The 19985-nt window shown below is 48.9% G+C and overlaps 1 protein-coding gene across 17 annotated transcripts in view; it reads right to left on the bottom strand.

The window, feature by feature from the left end:
- TCF4 (transcription factor 4) overlaps positions 1-19238 on the bottom strand; it is a 173145-nt gene extending 153907 nt beyond the window's left edge. For 8 of the 17 annotated variants that reach the window (XM_068665517.1, XM_068665512.1, XM_068665515.1 and 5 more), the window contains exons 1-2: positions 16550-16641; positions 14762-14834 (exon numbers count right to left, since the gene is read on the bottom strand). In XM_068665517.1, coding sequence (XP_068521618.1) covers positions 14762-14834; positions 16550-16621 — 145 coding nt within the window. In that variant the 5' untranslated portion in view covers positions 16622-16641. Of the gene's footprint in view, positions 1-14761; positions 14835-15255; positions 15378-15511; positions 15720-16549; positions 16642-17326; positions 17608-17701; positions 17835-18546; positions 19048-19087 lie in introns of those variants that run through there. The other 9 variants (XM_068665507.1, XM_068665506.1, XM_068665505.1 and 6 more) reach the window with 9 other exon arrangements.
- Between the last annotated feature and the right edge of the window lie 747 nt (positions 19239-19985).

Consider the following 19985-nt stretch of genomic DNA (forward strand, 5'->3'; position numbering starts at 1 on the left):
AGAGTCCTGAATAAAGGTTTAATAGTAGAAGAGCTGCTCATGCTATCATTTGCAGGACTTCAGACACACAAACAACGCTCATCTCGGTACCCACGGTGGGCAGGAGCCCCAAGGATTGTGCTAGTTGGCTGAAATGGGACAGCACAGAAAAGCTTAAAAGTTATTGGGAGGAAAAAACCCACACGCTTAAGTTAGGCATCTCATCACTGATACCCGGGCAGATTTTGTTATCTCTTGAGCCTCTACAACCCCCACGGCGAGTGACACGGTGCAAGGAGCTGCCTCACCCTAAAGGAGGGCAGCAGCACAAGTGATGCACAGGGACAAGAGGGGCACCTCTCACCCCAGAAGCAGAGGAATCCTACACTATCAAGTCCATAGGGGCTGTATTTTGGGTCATTATCTTATCTTCAGCCAGGAAACAGGATTTAACCGTTTTAGCCCTAATAATGAAAAGGGTTTTAGTCTCCTGTGAATAAAGTTCTCTTAAAACACCAAAACCTACAGGTTGGGTAAGCAAGTTTAGCATTATTTCAGTAACAATTGCTTCATTTTAGTAACAAGATTTTGAAAGTAAGTAGCAAAAACCAGCTACATAGATGTACAGATAGATCTGCACGCCCTGAGTTGCCACAAAGGCACCCACCTCACCTCTCTAATCCAGGGGAAAGCAGGAATAGTCAAGTCAGAAATCCCAAAGAAAGAGTTCCTAACAAAAAAAAACATGCAAAACCCTCAATCCCACAGAATAAGAGCACAAAGGGCCGGGTACCCCAGTCTCCACGCTGTTATTTCCAGAATACATCCCTGGAAACCTCCTGCTCGCCCCTTCTTACCTTCAGGAGGGCAGCAACCTCCACACCACAGAGCCCCTCACGCTCCAGCAGCCATCTCCACCACCCAAACCTGGCCTCCTCCAGCTGTCCCTGCTTTAATCGCTGCAATTAAGCAGCCCACCGACACCTGGGGTGCCTCCACACCTGGGGGGGCTGAATTCCCCCCAGGGCTCTCAGCTGCGGCGATGGTTTGGATGGTGCCCACCGGCACAGAGGGATTTGGCACCTCTCGTCGTGGCCTTGCCATGCTCCCTCCCGGGATGGGAACAGGGCAAAGGCAGCCAGGACGAGCGCCTGCCTGCATCTGGGAAGCAAAGATGCCTCCTGGTTGGGGCTTCCCATCAAAAAAGGCACGTTCCTATAGAGATGTGCCTCTTGTTGGGGTGGGATGGAGATGGGAAACGCGCTGTCTGAGTGCTGGGACAGGAACCAGCAAACACACACTGGCCGTGTTTAATTTTTATCAAAACATCCCCGTAAGACTTCTGGCCATCAGGCTTGAGATGCTGGAACGCTATTCCAAGGCAATGCGTGGATCTGAAACCCCGAGGATTTTCAGACAGAGCGTGACAACCTAACCAATACCCAACACCTGGCCCTACGCACCCAAAACCTCCCTTCCAGCCCCGATTCCCTTCTCAAACACTACTGAATGGCATCGATACACGTCCCCACGTCTAGAAGCCCTTTGCAATACAATATTAGGAACTCCAATGGCTGGCAAGCGAAGACACAGGCACGGGAATGATGAACTGCGAGTGGCCAGCCAGCTATGTAGGGAGAGAAACTGCTCAGGAATGCGGGATTACCTGTTTGGAGCAAATCCCTGAGATAAGAGAGGGGATTTCTTTCTGCTCTTACTTGTGAGACGCAACAGGAACCCCGGCTGTTCGTGGATCCTATGCAACAACATCTCACGGCACACTCCAACATAAAAAAGGGTGGGCCAACCATTATGGGACACGCCAGCATGGCGCTGGACAGAAGAGGAGTGTGATTCCTTTTTAGCCTGCTTATGGGAGCTTGGTTTGGACCAAGGGGGGGATTTTCCTGCCTGAAATCCCCCACGAGCCTTCACAGGGCCCTCCTCACCCTACCAGGCTGGTCATCTCTGACCTTTAAGGAGTGCTGTCCCACCTGAACCACCTCCTCGGGGCTTTTCTGCGTCCTTCTGGGTGGACAGGAACCTGCATTCCCATCGGTGGGTAGGTAATTGTGCTTGCAACACATCCGCTGTCTATAGACAAAGGGGTTTTGTTATTATTTGGTGTGGGTGTGACTGCATTTGGACAGCAAGTGATGACACCTGAAGTTAACTCCAAATGCTGGGGACTGGCGGAGGACGTTTTTTTGCAGGGCAGCACGCAGCAGGCACGACACCAGGTCCCTCCCTGCGGGAAGCTCGGCTGTGGCTCAGCTCTTTCCAGGGGAAAATACCACCGAGGCTCAGTCAAAAGGGAATTACTGGTAAGCTTCTTAGGTGCAAGCTCCGAGCCAAAATTAATCTTGAGACAATTAGATTCAACTCTATTCAGCAGAAGACACTTAAGCCCAGAGCTGTAGAACCCAACACCAGGGAAAATGAGCTTTGGCGAGCGGCGCGGCCACGGCAAGGAGCCGGGCGCGCGGATGCTGCACGGAGCAGGAGCCGAGCGGTGGGGAGATCGAGTTTGCATCGGGGCCCTCCGGCAAATACCAGAATCGGAGAGAGGAAAAACAAACAAACATTGTTATGCCTTAGCAAACCTTATTAATTTCAGAAATTACAACCTCTGAAACCAATGCCAACAATTAGGAATCAGAGCTTGTCCTTTGGTTGTCATCTTAAAAGCTCAGAGAGGGCTGTATCTACAGACCTGAAAGAAGATAATTGTTGGTTAGACTTCTGTTTGTGACCATCAGAAATGTTACCTTAATTTGGCCTTAATGACCTATAATCTCTTTTAGCATATGGCTTTTAGAATGGTTATTATTCAGCTTGATCTATGGCTATAATGGAGCAGAACAGAACTGTGGGTATAATTAAAATAAGTTCCTGTAAAAGTGGAATATGTAGTACATTGCTAATGTGTAAATGACTAAATAACTTAATTAGGTGAAATGAAGTGCACTTATAACCACAGATGCTTAAGCCGAATCATGATAATGTTGTGTATGTGAATATATTTTTTTTTAAATATGTTTATAACCCAAACAGTAGGACAAGGAAATACAAAGCGCACACTCGTTATGCGGACGGCGGTGAGTCTTTTGAGGCGAAGTTTTCATTACAAATTAACGTGGAAATGGTGGGGAAAAAACGTTTTCGAATCGCTTTAAAACGCTGAAAGGGAACAACTTTTCACTTGGCCGTCCCAATCCTGGCAAACGTCTTCTTCCAGCAAAATCTAAAGCGGAGCATACGAGAAAATAATTCTTCTGGGCAAGCCCCAAAGACCAAATAAATGACTGGGAGCCTCCTCTCCCAAGCCCACCTATTCATATCGTGCCTTTCCATTCCTGTACCTATCTCCTTCATTAGCATGAGTATGTAGGGCAATGAAATGTGTAAAGCTGCAGAAGCCGGGCAGACAAAGAGCCCAATCCTTTGCACAGGGAAGTCAGCAGGAAAATTCCCGTTGCTTTCGCTATCCTAAAGCCCGGCTTCCAGCTCAGGGGGAGAAGCACATAAAGTGCACTTGACGATTCAAAACATAGGCCTGATCTTGACAGTCTTCCATCTGAGACTGTCAAAGTGAATACGAGCAGCTCTAAAAATCACTTACAGCACTTGTATTCATTGATTCATCCATATTCATTCTTCCTCTCTCACTGCACCCTTACTGTAGGTGAATGTAACATAACCATGAGCATGATGAGGAGATGAATAAGACAAATTATTGAATGTGCACTTGAAGGAGGCTTCAACCAAATAAGCAACCAGGAAATGTGTACTTTAATTTTACAATGAAAGATGAAAAGGAAGGGGACGAGGCGGCATCTTCACAAGTACCTAAAGAGCTGGCGCACGTCTTCCTCCCAGAAAGCAGCGAGTCTCCCCGCTGCCCAAACTAAAATAAAGATATTTTAGACTTATCCTATTCGTTTCCCAGCAGAACGCTAGATCTTCAGATAGGGTAAAATGGCACGGCTCCGTGGGTGTTTGCAGAGTTACGCTGATTTATTCCAGTTGTGGATCTGACAGATTATATAAATCCACCACCACTTCCTTCTGCATGTTATCTATTAGTTTTTATTGCTCCAAAGAAAAGTCAAGGTCACCAAGTTGCAATGCCCAGACAACGTTTTCCCAGCCGTTGTTTAACTTTCCTCATATTTATTAATTAGCTGCCTTTAATGAGAAAGAGAAGTGCGATATTTGCAGTATTTCTGAGTGAGCCAGACACAAGAAGTGTGAATATCCACCAGAAAAACTGTTTCGGCGGGGTTCATAAATCCAGCACTAGGCAGCAAGCGGCCAGAATTTGTGATGATCCTCTGCAAGGAACTTTTCCCGTTCCACCGATGGGCAAATGAGATGTTCTTCCTTGAAGTCCTCGCAGGAAACTCTGATTAAATTAGAAAAAGATCAAACCCCTTTTCAACTCGAAAATCATTCGAAACGGCTACAATGAATGCAGGAGAGCAAAATAGCTCTTGTATGTAAGCAAACCCATTTTAAGGCAAAATTTGGACGGAATCGAGAGGCTCAGAATAACTATTTGGAATCTGTTGCTATTAGTCACCGAGTTGGACGAAAATCAAAAGCTGCTAATAATGGCGATGCGCATTCAGGACTGCACAGACACCCTGCCACTCGGAAGGAGGCATTTTGGAGGACAGGCTGCTCAAAACGAGCTGAAATGGCATCGCGGGGAACTGGTCCCCTCCCGAGGTACAAAGCCGGGCTCACCTAAGGCGAAGGGGACAGGAGGGCTCTCCTCCTCCCGGGAAGCATCGCCCTCGGAAGGATTTCCATCTCACGGCTCCTCCTTGGGAGCCCACTGAAATCAATTAACTCTGCAACTGGAAGCAATTAACCCTCCGAAACGCACCACGCCAAGCACAGTGGCAGTCTTTAATAAATATAAGAAATACAGAAATAATAACACCGGTTTTCGAGCTTATGGGATGCGGGCTCTTGGTTCTTCAGACACGAGAAGGAAGGGTTTTGTGTTCTACAAAAAATAAGGCCAAAAGAACGAAAAATAAGGGTTCAAGTAGACCCAGGGGACCTTTAAGACTGGATTCATCTCATTTAATTCCAACCATCTAAAAAGCAGGCGTGTGGTCACCAAGCTCTGCCTACAGTCGGCACGAGGAGGTGGGTGCCTTCCAAAACCCATCTGAAACCACCACCTGAAAAAGGGAAAAGCCTTCTGATCTCTGGCCCCCTCCACTGATAGCCTCGATGATCCAGCCGTGGGGACAGGACTCAGCTGAGCGGGAGGAAACAAGTTTATATTAAAGAGCATAAAGCTGCTTCTTTTATAATCCCGCACTTTCTATTTAAGCCCTTTCTCTTTTGGATTAAGAAAATAACAATTCTCCATTAGGCACGGCATTAGACACTGCCCTGCTTTCAAACGCATCCCCAGTTCGCCCAGTGGCACTGAGGCAGATGATTTTGTACAGCTGGGAATATGTTGAAAAAGAGATACCAGTCCTCAGAAGTTTCAAAGATCTTATTTTTGGCGTAACAAATATCTCCTCTTTGTGCTAGGACACTCTTGGGTGTGCTGGCCACATAAAACACTTGGGCAGCAGAAGGCAGAAGCAGAGAAATAATCACCTTGCCTCTTTTCTGGTGAAGTTTTGGGTTATGGTCTTCTCAGTTCTTTCCTCTATCCCTGTCTCCACTTCCAAATTTGAAACAAATCACCTCTCCTGAACCCTAAGCAGGGCAATATGGGAATAAAAGGGGAGGATTTTGGAGCCAAGCTTCATGTGGCTGTATCAGGCAGACCCAGCCTGCGATGTGGGCCAGTGGTGGCTTTTTTTCTGGACTTAGGAGAACCCTCACTGTTGGCAGAGTGTTCCCCTGCTGCCCCATCCCACACTCAATGCAATGGCAGAGCTCTCTCTATGGGATCTGAGCTGCAAAAAGCCTAAATCTTGCCCTACAGAGCTCAGATAATGAAGGTTTAATGGACCGCAGTGTTTCTCCTTTCCTACAGAGCTCACGTTCACAAGTCCAAGGAAAGATTATAAAAAGTAAAGGGGAAGAAATGGTGAAAATAAACGCCACATCTGGCCAAGCAGGGATGCACAGGAAGGTAAGAAGCAACTGTGATGCTGAAGTAGCCCAAACTCAGCTGAATTCTCAGCAGAGACTACCAGAAGTAACACGTGGCTCCTAACAATTTCATTTTCGACGTGACAGCTTTCTTGTGCTTCAATTAAATGAGGCTTGTGGTTTAAAAAATAACTAAATAAACGCTATTTTCCTGCCAATAACGTTGCTGGTAAGGATTTAGGGAACCTGCAGTCCCATGGGAAGAGGGCACCCACTGACCAGCGGGCAGGTAAGGGGTAATTCTGCCACGTTAACTTGCTAATTGGGCATCAAGGCGCTTTCAGCAGCTCGTGTGCTTCAGTCACAGGCAGGGAGATGCGAAGAAGCATCAGCATTTCACACTGACCACACCGCTTAATCAAAGCTTGACACGAGCATCAACCTGAAGCACTCTCGCCGCCGCGCTGCCACTAGTGCCAATTAGCCGCTTCGGTTTTAAAAAAAGACAGAGATAAAAAAGAAAAAAAAAAAAGAGAAAAAAGGAATATAAATGAGAAAATTAGGCGAGGGAGAAAGACAATGTCCATTAGTTAATAAGCTGGTTCCTAAATTAAATGCTCTAATTTCTGATGTTTACAAAATATCTAATTTTAGGACCGTGAATTTTCCCCTGTTTATACAGCAGGACACAGTATTTCCTAAGTAAGTAAATCTTTCCGAAGAGTATAAAATCAACAAAGCGATTAGGCCCAGAAAACAAAAGTTAAGCAACGCATTTGCTCGCAGCTCCGCTCCCGCAGAATAATGCGTTATCGGGTCTCTCATCAGGACCCAAGGCACGATTCCCCCCAAAGGATCGTGTCATCGGGCAAAATGCTGGTAAAGAAAGCTGGCTGAGGAGAGGCCCGATGAGCACAACGAGGACGAGAGGTCCCCGGCAGCACGAGGCGAGGGCAAACCCAACCCAACCGCTGGCAACGCGCCGGGGAAGATCAGCTCGTGAGGTCTGGCCAGAAAATCTGCATCCCTGCCACCCGAGCAAGAGGCAGATCCGAAATCACCCAGCATGGAATTCATTTAGGTGTAAAAAAAAGGGAAAAAAAAAGCAATTTTCCAAACCCTCGCTTCCATTTCTCCTCCCGATCTCTGCCACAAGCGCTGGGATAGCGCTGAAAAACTACCCCGGGTCTGAAGAATAAAAGAAAAAAAATCTGAAAAATCAGGTGGAGCCACAAAATAGGATTTGGGGCTGTTCCTCACGGAGCCAGCCGCCTCATCCCTGCCCTTTTTTCAAAATATCCGCAGCATGAAACCAGTTCTGAGGCCTACTGGCCCGCAGTCACCTGGGGCTGAGGAGCATTTCTTGCACCTCGAGCAGCAGGGCCCCGAACATTTCCTGCGCCTTTCGGGGTCAACCACCACGTGGAGCCGCCACGATTGAGGCCGCAGACCTACGAGGAGCCCAAAATAATTCGGGACAAGCTCCTACGACCGCGGCCCATCTCCCTGCATCACTCACAGCCGAGTCACGGCCTTATCGGCGAGGTTTGTAATGGAAATGCTGACGGACCCCTGGCTCTAGTGGCACTGGCAGGTGCTCCCACAATGCGAGGACATAATTCAATCAAGCTTTTGGCTGACGTCACGAAGCACAAAACAACTCCGATGCTTTATGAACAGCACCAGAACCCCCCAGATTCAATTACAGCCCTGATATTCGATCAGGAGTCGTACTTAGCTGTTTTTAATACAACAAAACCTTTGTACCGGTTATTTATCAAACGGGTCGATCGCATTTAAATGTACAGGCAGGAGGAAAAGGGCCCCGTGCCGCCTTACCCCGACAACCCCAAACCTTCGGGAACAAGGCAGCCTTTTAGTCAGGAACTGGGGTTCATTCAGGAGGGAGTCTGAATTTTAGACACCACACAACCAGAAGAACCCCATCCCTATTTTGTCAGGGGTTACACACATGCCTATGAATTAATTCAATGATTTCATTTCTTTTTTCCTCAATTTTTGGACCCCTAAAACTACACACCCATCACTTCACGATGGATGCGGTACGCAATAGGGTTTTTTTGCGCTTTACCATTTGAAGTTAATTTTTCGGGAACCCTTAGAAATAACCCATGGGCCCGAAAGAACCTGTGACAAAGGTAGGAGCCCATGGGCAAAATCTGCAGCTTGGCACCTCCCTGCACTGCCCTCCTGGGAGCAAAACCTGCTCCAGGGACAGAGATGTCTCCGTGAAAGACATCGTTACCCAGCCACCGTCCCGAGAGCTCGGTGCCAGCAACGGGCCCGCTGCACCTCTGCAGGAAATCCTCACCGCCCTAAAACCCATCGAGATAACCCCAATTTAAATACACCTGCCTGGCTGATATGCACATCGACGGCACCGCCGTTTACCTTGGCACGAAGGGTAAATACAACAGCCTTTCTCAAGAAAAGAGATTAGGGAACATATTTGGGAATGTTTGGAAAAATTATCCGTGAGCACGCTCGCTGGGAGAAAGCTCCCACCACCAGCAGGTGGAAGGGAACAGCTCTGCTGGCCAGCCTTATAGGAGCCAGGCACGAACCCCAAAGCTGCAGGTTTGGGGACCCTCAAGCAGCACAAGGGGAGGTTTCGGGGCTGGGCTGGGTCCCACAGTGGATGCAGAAGGGAGCAGAGAGCCCTCGGCAGGCGCCTCCAGGACGCGACGTGGGGCCCTGGACGGGGACATCCCGGGGTGATGTCCTGGGGTGATGCCCTGGGGTGATGCTCTTGGGGTGATATCTCCCCCCCACAGCCACGATTTGCCCCAAGAGGTGCAGGCACCTGGCAGCGCTTTCTGGGTTTCAGAACAAAAGGCTGCCTGGGATTCACAGCACCCAAAATAATTCCCACCTCTTGAAATGTAATTTCTGGCCCTTTTTAGTTGCGCTCCCATTGCGTCCACCTCCCTGGTTATGGTTGATCCGGGAGAATTTGGGTACAAGACCTTGAAACCACTGCAAACACATCCCCTGCTCCCTGCTAAACAATCACAGACCCGCTATCTCGGCTTATGGGAACCGATGCGAACAGCATCGCGCTATCAAACACTGGAAACCACAGGCCGGGGGCCACCGGGGGCTCTCCTCTTCTCCGGGCCTTCCTCAGACACAAACTGCCAGATCCAAAATGTAGTTTACCATTCGGAGTAAATGTTTGATCTGTAAAGCTTACAAAACGACTTTGTTTATCATAGCAGATGAAAGAAGAGGGGAAAAAAAAAAAAAAGGAATAATTTTAAACTCAAAACAAAACTGTTTATATGACAGCTTTTAGTGCTCCATGATTCTGTGCATTTAAGAGAGATTCAAGCAATTAACGGCATAAACTTTCATTACATAGTTCTATTATATATGTTTATGTGACTTAGTTGTTCATCTGTTATTTAAGTGATCTCCTCATTACAATAGCAGGGTGAAGATATTTGCTGATCTTGTAGAAAAACGCCAGGCAGTTCGTTCGCCCCGCTCCTCGGATCTCAAAGCATGAGTGTTTAAAAGCTTTTATTTTTTTATACCTAGTAGGTAAGTTTGATATCAAAGTGATCCTAAATTCGGTAATTTGTAGAATCATGGGGGAAAATTAATATTTTTTTTAAATCACAAAGTATTGCTGCAGTAGCCAAAAAATAAGTGTAAGTGGTGAAAGGCTAAAATCTGTGGGAGCTGGTATTCAGGAGGTGCACAGGCTGGCCATAATTTATGCTTATATTTAGTGTTTTGTGGGATTTCAGTCACTAGAAGCCGCCCGACACGGTTCGATCTGAATTTGGGAGCGGGGAGAGCGCAAACCCCAACGGGAAGAAGCCAAACCGTGGCTCCCGCTCCCAAATGCCTCCTTTCTCTGCATCCCTTCCCGGGCGCGTTACACAAGCTTCCTCCACCTACCTACCTCCCAGCCAGCCCCGAGCTCACCCGTTTATCAGAGCCCTCGTTCGCAGGGAACTTGGAGCCACTGAATCATCTCCAACAGCAGCGCTGCCGCTGCTAAATTTGGCTGCGGCAGGCACAAACGTCTCCTCCAAGTGACATTTGGCTGAATCTGGCCCCCGAGCGTTTCAGCCTCCCAGACAGCTAATGTGTGTGTTTCTGAATTATTAAATGCAGGCAGGAGCCTTGACAAGGTAGACATCCAGTGATTAGGAGAAAAAAAAGTGTTTCTAAAGAAGCAACAGTATCCAAGGGGCACTGCCTGGGATACAATTCCCTCCTGTGCCATCCCCTTTTGGAGCCCATTCATTCAGACCCTCTGCCACCTTTCCCCAGGATCAGAAATCAGGGGGAATTCTTTGGTCATTTTTTTAATTGCCAAGAGAGGAGCCTCGCCTCCAGATTTAGCACGGAGGCGGCTGACTTTAGCTGGGGTGATGCTGCTGGCTGGCCTCAGCGGGATGCCCTCGGTTTACCGTGCAGAACACGAGGGCAGGAGGATCCCCTCTCCTTTCTAACCCAGCCTTTGGGTCCCGTCCTGCCCCAGGCGCCGTGAGGAGGAGAGCAGGATCGGCTCCTGGCGAGTAAACAGAGCTGGGAGGGCGGGAGGTAACGAGCATTCTTCTTCCCCTTAATCATAATTACGAAACGGGAGGGCTGAGGAAGATGGCAGCGCTTGGTCGCCTTTGTGCGGCTCCCTCGCGAAGCCCTGGCGCCGTTTCCAGAGGGCAAAGCGCGGCGAGCCCGGCACCCACCCCAATTCCAGAGCCACGTCCCCACACCTCTTGTCCTTCGGTACTAAAACCCACGGGGCTGATCCACAGGCTAAAAATTCCTGTGCCCATGGACACCCATGGGACCCCTGCGTACGTGCCGAGGGGCGCCCAGTCCGAGGGGTGTTAAAACATCTCCAGGTAATGGTCATATTTCACTTAATTTTTTATCCTTGATCAACTGAGAACAGCAAAATGATGCACCTTTCCCAAAAGGCCACGCTCTGAACACCAAGCTGGACCTAAATAACCTCTGTTTTGTTAAAATTTGCTCACAGGCACGTGGAAAGTAAATAAGGACTTCAAAACCGAGCTGAATTCGCAATTCCCTCGTTTAAGATGTATTAATTTGTGATCACCCTCATTCTGGCGCAGGACGAGCCTTAATCAAACCAAAATTAAAAGCAAGTTTTTCTTTAAATCCTTGAAGCTGACTTGGCTCGATTCAGCGGTGCCTGTGCGAGCAGAGATTTGCTGGGGCAGTCGGAAAGGCCAAAAAGAGGAATTCGGGCGTTCCACAGCCACCCCCACCCACATGATACTCAGGCAACCTCGCACAGATGCCCAAAAAACTTCGGTAAAATCCAATACTTAAAATAGAAGATGCAGAAATCGAGCCTGATCAGGAAGCTGGGGGGTTTGCTGAACGGTTCAGGAACCTGAGCGTGCCCGATGTGCCAGACCTGGCGAATCCTTCAGCATCACAAGTGCTGCAAAGCTGCTTCGAAACCCATCCTCAAACCCAGCACCAGCGAGCATCTGATTCAGCAATCGCGCCTCGTTTTCCACTGGCTCACACTTGGATGAGGACAAACGCTCTTAGCACGGAAGCCGAACTATTCGGAAAATTTTTGAACATCCGGGAAAATTCATTTGATTTTGGCAACTGTCCTACCGGCCCCAACAAAACAACCCCCCCCCCCCCTCGTTCTAATGGACGTGCATTGTTCGATTTAAGTCACAGGTATTAAATCACTCCGCAAATCCCGCAGAAATTTGAGGTAACTCCAGGGGAGTTTTCTTAAAAATAATTTCAGTCCTCACCAATTCCCCCCGTTAAGGTCAGAGTCTCTAAGCCAGCATGGCTGAATTGTTTTAGTGCTCTCTGCTGAACACCTGCAAACATCAAACAAAAACTCCTGGTCCTTTACTGGGTTGACAAAAGCCTTTCATGTGAAAAATGCTCCATGGGAATGTCACGGCTGTGGCTCAGGTTACATTCCTTTCTCCCTTGCAGCCCTCACCATTTCTTAACGTGGTAAGGAGCCATGTTTGTGAAATTAAAGATTAAAAGGAAATGTGGCTTTACTTTATTTTCATTCACACGTTACAAATCACAATGGAGCATCATATATTAGATGAGTAAAAAGCTATTAGGGTGACTTTAAGCATGAAATATTACCACACTTCGTAAAGTCCAGTTAGTTTCACTTCACTGCTTGGGATCACTTTTTGTTGGGGTCTTGTTTTTTTTTTTTTAAGTGAAGTTTCAGGTGAATGCAGAGGAATGACATCTGTGCTTCCCTGTCACAGCAAATAGGATTTTGAAAAGACCACTAAGGGATGGCGAGCTCAAACTGGAGAAGGGCATCTGTCCAGGAGGATGAACGTGCTGCATGCTGATTGCTAAAATTCCGGGTTTCCAGCTAGAATAATCACCTCCATCCATGTATCAGCAACGAGGGTACCTTTAAACCTTCCAGATAGCTGCATGGAGCATCTCTTGAAGCAGCTGTCTGGGCACTGTCATATAAACCCCGAATTTCTCCAGCCCAGGCTCGTTAAGAGGAACACACAGCCAAGATCTCTAGGAAACGAGACCACCGCCCGCAGCTGGCCAGCAGCAGTGGCCCCACTTCTCCCCCACGCCCCTCTGCCTCCAGGCCACGCACCCACCCTCTCTGCGAGGATCAGGTCGGGGCGATTCACCACTCCGTGGCTTTTGACAACTTTTGGGGAAGCACTGACCGCTCGCCACAAAAATCCACCCCCAACGCCAAGCAAGACAGCGGTGTGTTTGAGCACAAGTTGTCACCCGGTGGGAGCCTTCAGGTGGGATTTAGGATGCTCCCCACCTCCCTATCACCGGCTGACCCCAGCTCATTAAATTCTCAGGCCGTCTAAAACGATGTGTCAAAGTTACTCGAATGCTCTCGGCTTCTGAGACGATAAAAAAACCGACCACAGCCCCTCCATTTCACCCACTGCCTGGCTTGGCTTTGCTATTTCGGAGCAAAATGACTTCATAGGTGAGGTCTGCGCTGCATTGATTAAATACAGCTATCTAGTTAATTGCTCTTAGACCAAGTGTTGGTTGCTGCATTGCCTGGGATAGAAGCATGGCAAATTGATTTGCCTGGCACAAATACTTTTCACTTGTCTCCAGCGAAAACAAATACAGCGAGCATTATAAATTTGCCTAAACCGCATACCTAAATTATACAATTCCGAAAAGGACACAAAATGGGATTCACATCTTCAGCTCGCGAGACACGAGGCAAAGCACATTTGGAAAGTTACTCGAACCTGACAGTAAAATTCTCCGAGTCACTATATTCAGAATATAACCAAATTGACGAAAATAAAGCACGTTATTTCGCGGGTCTGGACAGAACAAAATGCCTAAAATGAGCGCCTAATAATTGCAGGTGGCGCTTGATACAGTGTCCTAAAACTGTAACAGGCTGCCTTCAAATTTGGAAGCCTTTCTTTAAGTTAATTAATATAGCAGTGCCTTTAATAAAAATGCCTACACTGAGTGCACAGAAGAGGTTCCTTTAATTGAGCACAAACTGCAAATACCAGGCACGAAACTATACGCAGTGACGTGTTTGTATCTAGATATCCACTGGCAGTTTGCAGTGAAGACTTGTCCAAATTTCCCATCTGATTTAGACCAGTTCCCTGAGTCTAACAATACTACGTACGGTGTGCTGGTATGTGCAATTGCCTGGGCTTTTAAAACACTGCAACTCCCCACCCGGAGCTGGATTTGTGTCCTGTCCAAAACCCCGCATCCCCAAAGCAGGGAACCCTCTTAAACAAACTTCAGAGAAGAGCAAGGAAATTTCCAAAACGCGGCAGTGTCCTCGCTAGTTTCGCTCCTAATTTGTCAGGCATATAAAAGCCTCGATATAAAACGTCAGTTGCCAGACAATTATTGCACACACATGTTGTACCGCAAAGAACTCGGGGGTTGCTTTTTGTCATCAAACAGGACTCCTGCTTTTATGGAATGCAGAAGTTGCCCGTGCAGTCCCACTGCAGCCAAATAAACAAACACGCACGCACACACAAACAAACAAATCCGCCCGGGAAATTTCAGGGACTCTTCAAAAGCAGTCAAATATTTGGAATATTTGCCTTGCTTTCTTTCAGTCAGGACCAGAAACCAGCCTGGAGATTTTAATTCAAGGCAAAAATATTTGGTCAGCGAGCTCCGATCTCTGACACCAAAGAGTGCTTTTCCTGGAAGGGCTTGGTGTTTATACTCGGATACTCGCTCGTTTATTTATTTAATTTAGGCAGCCTTCATTCTTATTCGCAAAATTAATTCTCACTCGAGGTGTTGCGATCATCGTTTCTCACAGAGAAAAGACAGCGTCCGAAATTGTGAATCAAAATCTCCAGTGCTAAATTAAAAAAAAATAATAATAAAATAAAATAAAAAAGGAAAAATATTTAAACTAGCCCACCTTGAAGAATTACACAGAGGGAAAGTTCTTAAAAATAACCCAAAAAATCATAAATGCAAGGAAATATTGTGAAAACACCCCAGCCTTGTGGAAATAGCAATAACAACAATAATCACAGCAATAATAACAATAGCCAGCACTTAGGAATAATTCCGCTCAAATCTGAATGAATCTGCTCCCCAGAAGAGATTACCACGACCACAACAAAGGTAATGCCTATGGATAAATATCTAAGAGCATTTCAACTCCGCACTGAACAAAAACGTTACATACTTGAGCCAGTAAAATGTCCACTTGCCAAGGAAGTTGGTCCATTTTTGCCACTGCTCACAGGAGGTGAAAACATCTACGAAAAAAAACAGCAAGAAAAACAAAGAGACATTACTAGTGGGGAAGAAGCGACTCCTGGTCCACCGCTCGCCAAAAAAAAGTTCCTTCCGCGCTCGCTGCGAACTCTGCTCGCACTTTGCCTGATGCGAGGCATCGTCCCCCACAGCCCCGAGAGCCAACTCGGTATTTCTCGCAGCCCCCCCCCCGGCCCCTCACCACCACCACCAGCAGCACGTTTCGCTCGGGCTCATTAGCTCCCCGGATAAGATCTGCTCCCCGAGCGTTTGGTTGGGAGCCCCCCGTTCCCCCCGCGGGGCTGGCCGCAGCCCGGGAGCGGGGCTCGCTCCCCTCTCCTGCTCGCTCGTTGACAAAGGCGGAAAAAAAAAAAAAGGAAAAAAAAAAAAAAAAAGAAAAAAAAAAAGTTTGTTGGTCGAAACCTTGGCCATAAAGGTAGCAACGTCCATGTCCAGCCCGCTTTAGGGTTTGCCTGTCATCTGTGCACCCAAATAATAATAATGCAAAGTGCCACCTGCCCTAAATTCTCATTTCGTCTCTACCACGAGAGCAGTTTGAGGCGAGCCTCTCTCCCTCTCCCCCTCTCTCCCTCTCTCTCTCACCCTCTCTCTCGCTAGCATTTATTTCGACCCTAATTGGTTTCTCTCTTCTTCGACGTGTCTAGTGGATAATACGCACCTTCCCTGAGTCAGAGCCTGCAAAAAGCCAAGGAACAAATGGAAAAAGTGCACCAAGCAAAGAGGGGGCTGCGAAGCTGCCTCAGGCTACGTTTCCTGGCCAAACTTCCCAAAGCCATTCCTCCCAAGCAAAGGCTGGAGCAGCAGCAGCAGCAGCAGCAGCCTGGAGCAGCCTCATTTAGCAGGGTGCTGCTGCGGAGTTTTGCGGGGGGTTCATCTCGAGGCACACACGCATCTCCCAGCGAGCCGGATCCCCCCTCAAATAAATAAATAAATGGAGAGAGCTACTCCTGACATATCGGGGGGAAGGGAGGGGAAGGGGAGAGGAAGGAAGGGGCCAGGGGGAGGGGAGCCGAGCCTCCAGGAGCCAGACAAGTGCACGGGGCCCGGGGAGAGCCAAGCTGGGGGGCTCCGGGGGGCTCGGGGGCAGCTACAGGCAGCAGGGCAGGTTTGGGGGGCAAACTTTCAACTGAGCCGCTCATGGATTTCTTTGCACTTTTCCGCGGGCCAAAAAAAAAAAACAAAAACAACTCGCACCAAGGGAAGAACGGCCAGGAGAATGGCAGGCACTCATGAGGCATGGAGCAGCTCATGTGCCAAGCACGCCGTCCAACGCGAAGCACGGCGAGAGCGCTCGGCGGTGGCACCGGCCGCTGCTGAGAAACGGTCGCTTTTAGGGGCGTCTCTTTTGGCCAAAAAAATAAATATATCTATATATCATTTTAGGCACCCAAGACATTACAAAATAAGCCGTGCACGCGACTGCATCTCCCATCACACACAATAAGAAATAAGAAAAAAAAAAAGGCTAATTTTTGGTTTGCTTTTTTTTTTTTTTTTGCATTTTTAAGCCAAAAAAAAATATATTTAGCACGGTTCTAGCTGCTGATTAAAAATTACCCAATGGACTCAGATCGCAGTTGGGTTTGGTTTTGGCTTTTTTTTTTTTTTTTTTTTTCTCCAGTTTAACAGATCAGCTAGAAGATATTTTTTTTTTTTTTTTTTACAGCTGTTGTTAATTTCCACCGTTGTTTCTTACCGCACTGAAATCCAGTAAATCACTCAGTTCTTTGTCCGTCCCTAAGGCAGCCATTCGCTGTTGGTGATGCATTTTAGCAAAATCACACAAACCTAGAAACATGGAAATAACCGCAATCAGAAACCCAGTCCCGAGCCTTGCAGGAAACACAATCGGGTTTGGTCGGGGGAGGGGGGTGAGGGGTCGGGGGGGGGGGGGGGTTGAGAGGAAGGGAGGGAAATTAAGAAAAAAAAAAAAAAAAAAAGATGGAGGGGCAGCAAAAAACAACAACAACAACAAGAAAAAAAAAAAAAAAAAGGCGATCTTGTATTTCCAAAGAGGCGATGGAAAGCCGGTAACATCCACTCTAAACCCAAAGGCGGAGGAGGTAAAAAAAGCGAAAGGCTCGCTCCCGGAGCATCATTTATGCAACAGGAGGTTCAGCGAGGAATGAATGAGGATCCCAGAGAAGCAAACTACAGCCATCCGCTCCCAACTTTTTTCCCCTTCTCCTTCTTCCGCGCCCAGCGGGGCGCCGAGAGGCGAGGAACGGGCAGAAAAATAAATAATTAAAAAAAAAAAAAGAAGAAAACGGCGAGGAGAAAAAAAAATGACAATGATTAAGAAGAAGAAAAAAAAAAAAAAAATAGAAGCGAAGTCGCAGGCTACGGAGGCGCCGGTGCTGGAGGGACGCGGGGCGGGGGTGGCGGGGCCGGGAGGGAAGCGGCGAGCGGAGAGCCCTTGCCAATTAGCCCCAATTTCTAATTAGTGCCGAGACGGGTGGTTAATAACAACGACCGAGGAGCGGCGGCTCGGGCCTGGGCGAAGTCATCAGTTCCCTCCGAGCGGCCGGGGGGGAGGGGAGGGCGGCGGAGGGAAAAGGGAAGGGAAGGGACGAGCGGGGAGGGCAGGCGAGGCAGGAAGGGAAGGGAGGGAAGGGAGAGGAGGCAGGGAAGGGAGGCAGGGAAGGAAGGGAAGGAAGGGAAACGAAGGGAAGGGAAGGGGCGCGGAGCCCGGCGCAGCGGCCGCCTCCCGCCCCGCGGCCCCTCCGAGCCCCGCGCCCGGCCCCGCGCCCCCCGCGCCCGGCTGGGAACGGCCCCGAGCGGCCCCAAACGGCCCCAAGCGGCCCCGAGCGGCCCCAAAAGGCCCCGGAGCCGAGCGCCGCCTCCATACCCGCAGATCATGGAGCTGCAGATCCCGGCGAGCCGCCGACTGCCGCCCGCGCCGCACTTTTGCACGGATTAGACTTTAAATTTCCCCGAGCTCGCACACATCCACATGGCAAAGCAAGTTTATACGAGGCTGCACGTACACGTGATGCGGGGACTTTGCCAAGAGGAACAATATTTTTCCCCTCGTATTATCCAGTCCGGTTTCTTTTATAGATATAGATATATACACACACACACACACAGAGATCTCGCTCTCCCGCTTTGTTTGGGTTTTGGTTGTGCCCCCCCCTCCGCTGCCTCCAGCTACAGAGCTGCCCGAGCGCCGTCGCCTCGATTTACGGGGAGCATCGCTGCGAAACTTTTGCAAAACCCCTCCGTCGCCTTCGCTTTACGCTCAAGTTTCTGGGGACGCTGCCAGCCCCCCCCTCCCCTCCCCTCCTTTGCAGCACTTTTTTATTTTACATCTCGCTAGCGCAGGCCCGGCCGCACTCCACCGAAACGAGTCCGACTTCATTATATATATATATATTTTTTTCTTTTTTTTTTTTTTCTTTTTTTTTCCAGTAGGAAAGAGCAAGCAGCGAGCCGTGGAGCTCAGCGTTTGCACCTCGGTGTACATCTCGCACGCCGTGGCCAGAGCACAGCGGTTTAGCCACACGGTTACACGTCCACACACGCGGTGTCCGCTCTCTCCCTTTGCACTTCCACCCCACGGAAGAAGTTTGCAGCTCTTTGTACAAGAACACGGCGGGATCGACAATTTTATAGTTATTTACAAAAAAAAAAAAAAAAAAAAGGAGAAAAAAAACGACACGAGTTAACTCTAACAGCAAATTGTAACTTTACCTTAAATGGCCACAAATATGTTCACAATATTCCAAGGGAGGAAAAAATAAAAAAAGGAAAAATGTTGTAAAAAATTAAAAAAAAAAAAAAAAAAAAAGAAGAGGAAATCTTCTGCCAAAGTGCTTTATTATCTCACACGTGTGTGACCCTCCGAAACCACGAAGAAGTACTGGGGGGGTCAGTGCTGCTCCGGGTACTCCACAGCTTTACAGGCACCCTACACCTGGCTTTGTTGGGTTTTTGGGTTACCGACCGCCAAACGCTCCCCCACCCGGCCAGCCGAAACACCAGCCGGCCGGAAAAAAAAAAAAAAGACAAAATTTCAAAAAAATTAAAAAAAAAAAGCAAAAAAAAAAATAAAAAAAAAGTCCAGCAACTTTTGCCCCTATTGTTTTTACAGACACATGGTGACTGACAAACTGCTCGCACCGTGGCGGCTCTGGGACTTTCCCCCCTTCCGTCCTTCCTTTAAAAAAAAAAAAAAAAAATTAATAAAAAAAATAAAAATAAAAAATAAAAGAACCACCACACACACACGCACACACGGGAGCGGAGCAGCCGGTTCCCCCAAGTTGTTGTTGTTGTTCCAAGTTTACAGCGCTCTCCTCCTCAGCACCACCACCACCAGCCCCAGCACGGCCTCCCCCGTGGAGCCGCGGCTAATGGCATGTTTCCCTGGGAGCCCCATCGCGAGCCGCTCACATCCGGGCAATGCCCCGCGCCTTATAAGCGCCGCGCCGCCGCTCGCAGACAATGACGAGGGAAGGAAGGGAGGGAGGCGAGGCGAGCGGGCAGGCGCGGGGTGCCGCGCACAAGATGGAGGGGCCCCGCAGCCCCACGCAGCCCCACGCAGCCCCACGCGGCCCCAACGCTGCTCTCACGCAGCCCCACGCAGCCCCACGCAGCCCAAGCGAGCGGCTGCGTGCGGCTCCGGGGTGGCGGGGGTCGGGGGTTGGGGACCCAAAAAGGATTGTGGGGTTTTGTTGTGAGAGCATGGTGTGCCCAATGGGTTCTGGGGTGGGAGGGCAAGGGAACGGGGGGACAGGAGGAGGGAGGTGGGCTTGGTCATAAGGAGGTCGTAATGGGAAGTGGGGTGCTCTTCTGGGGTCTGTGGACCCCAGCTCTGCCTCCGCAGCTCACTGGGGTGACTGAGAGACCCGCAGTGATGGGCAGAGTCCTCCCTGTACCCGCGTTGCTCTGCTGGGTCTGTGGATGGAAGGCTGAACCCGCCAGCAGCAGTGGAAGAGAAAGGATGGCACCATCCAAACCTTTTTAAAAGGCAGGGGATGGGGCTGGGGAAGCTGGCCCGGTCCCAGGAGGTGAAACATACACGATACATACCAGACCGCTGCCCATCACCACCATAATAAGGAGAAACAACACAGTGTCACCACAGACCTGTCCTCCTCCCAGGCCTGCACTAACCACGTACCTAGATG

The sequence above is a fragment of the Anas acuta genome, chromosome W (assembly GCF_963932015.1).
Source record: "Anas acuta chromosome W, bAnaAcu1.1, whole genome shotgun sequence".
Lineage (NCBI taxonomy): Eukaryota > Metazoa > Chordata > Aves > Anseriformes > Anatidae > Anas > Anas acuta.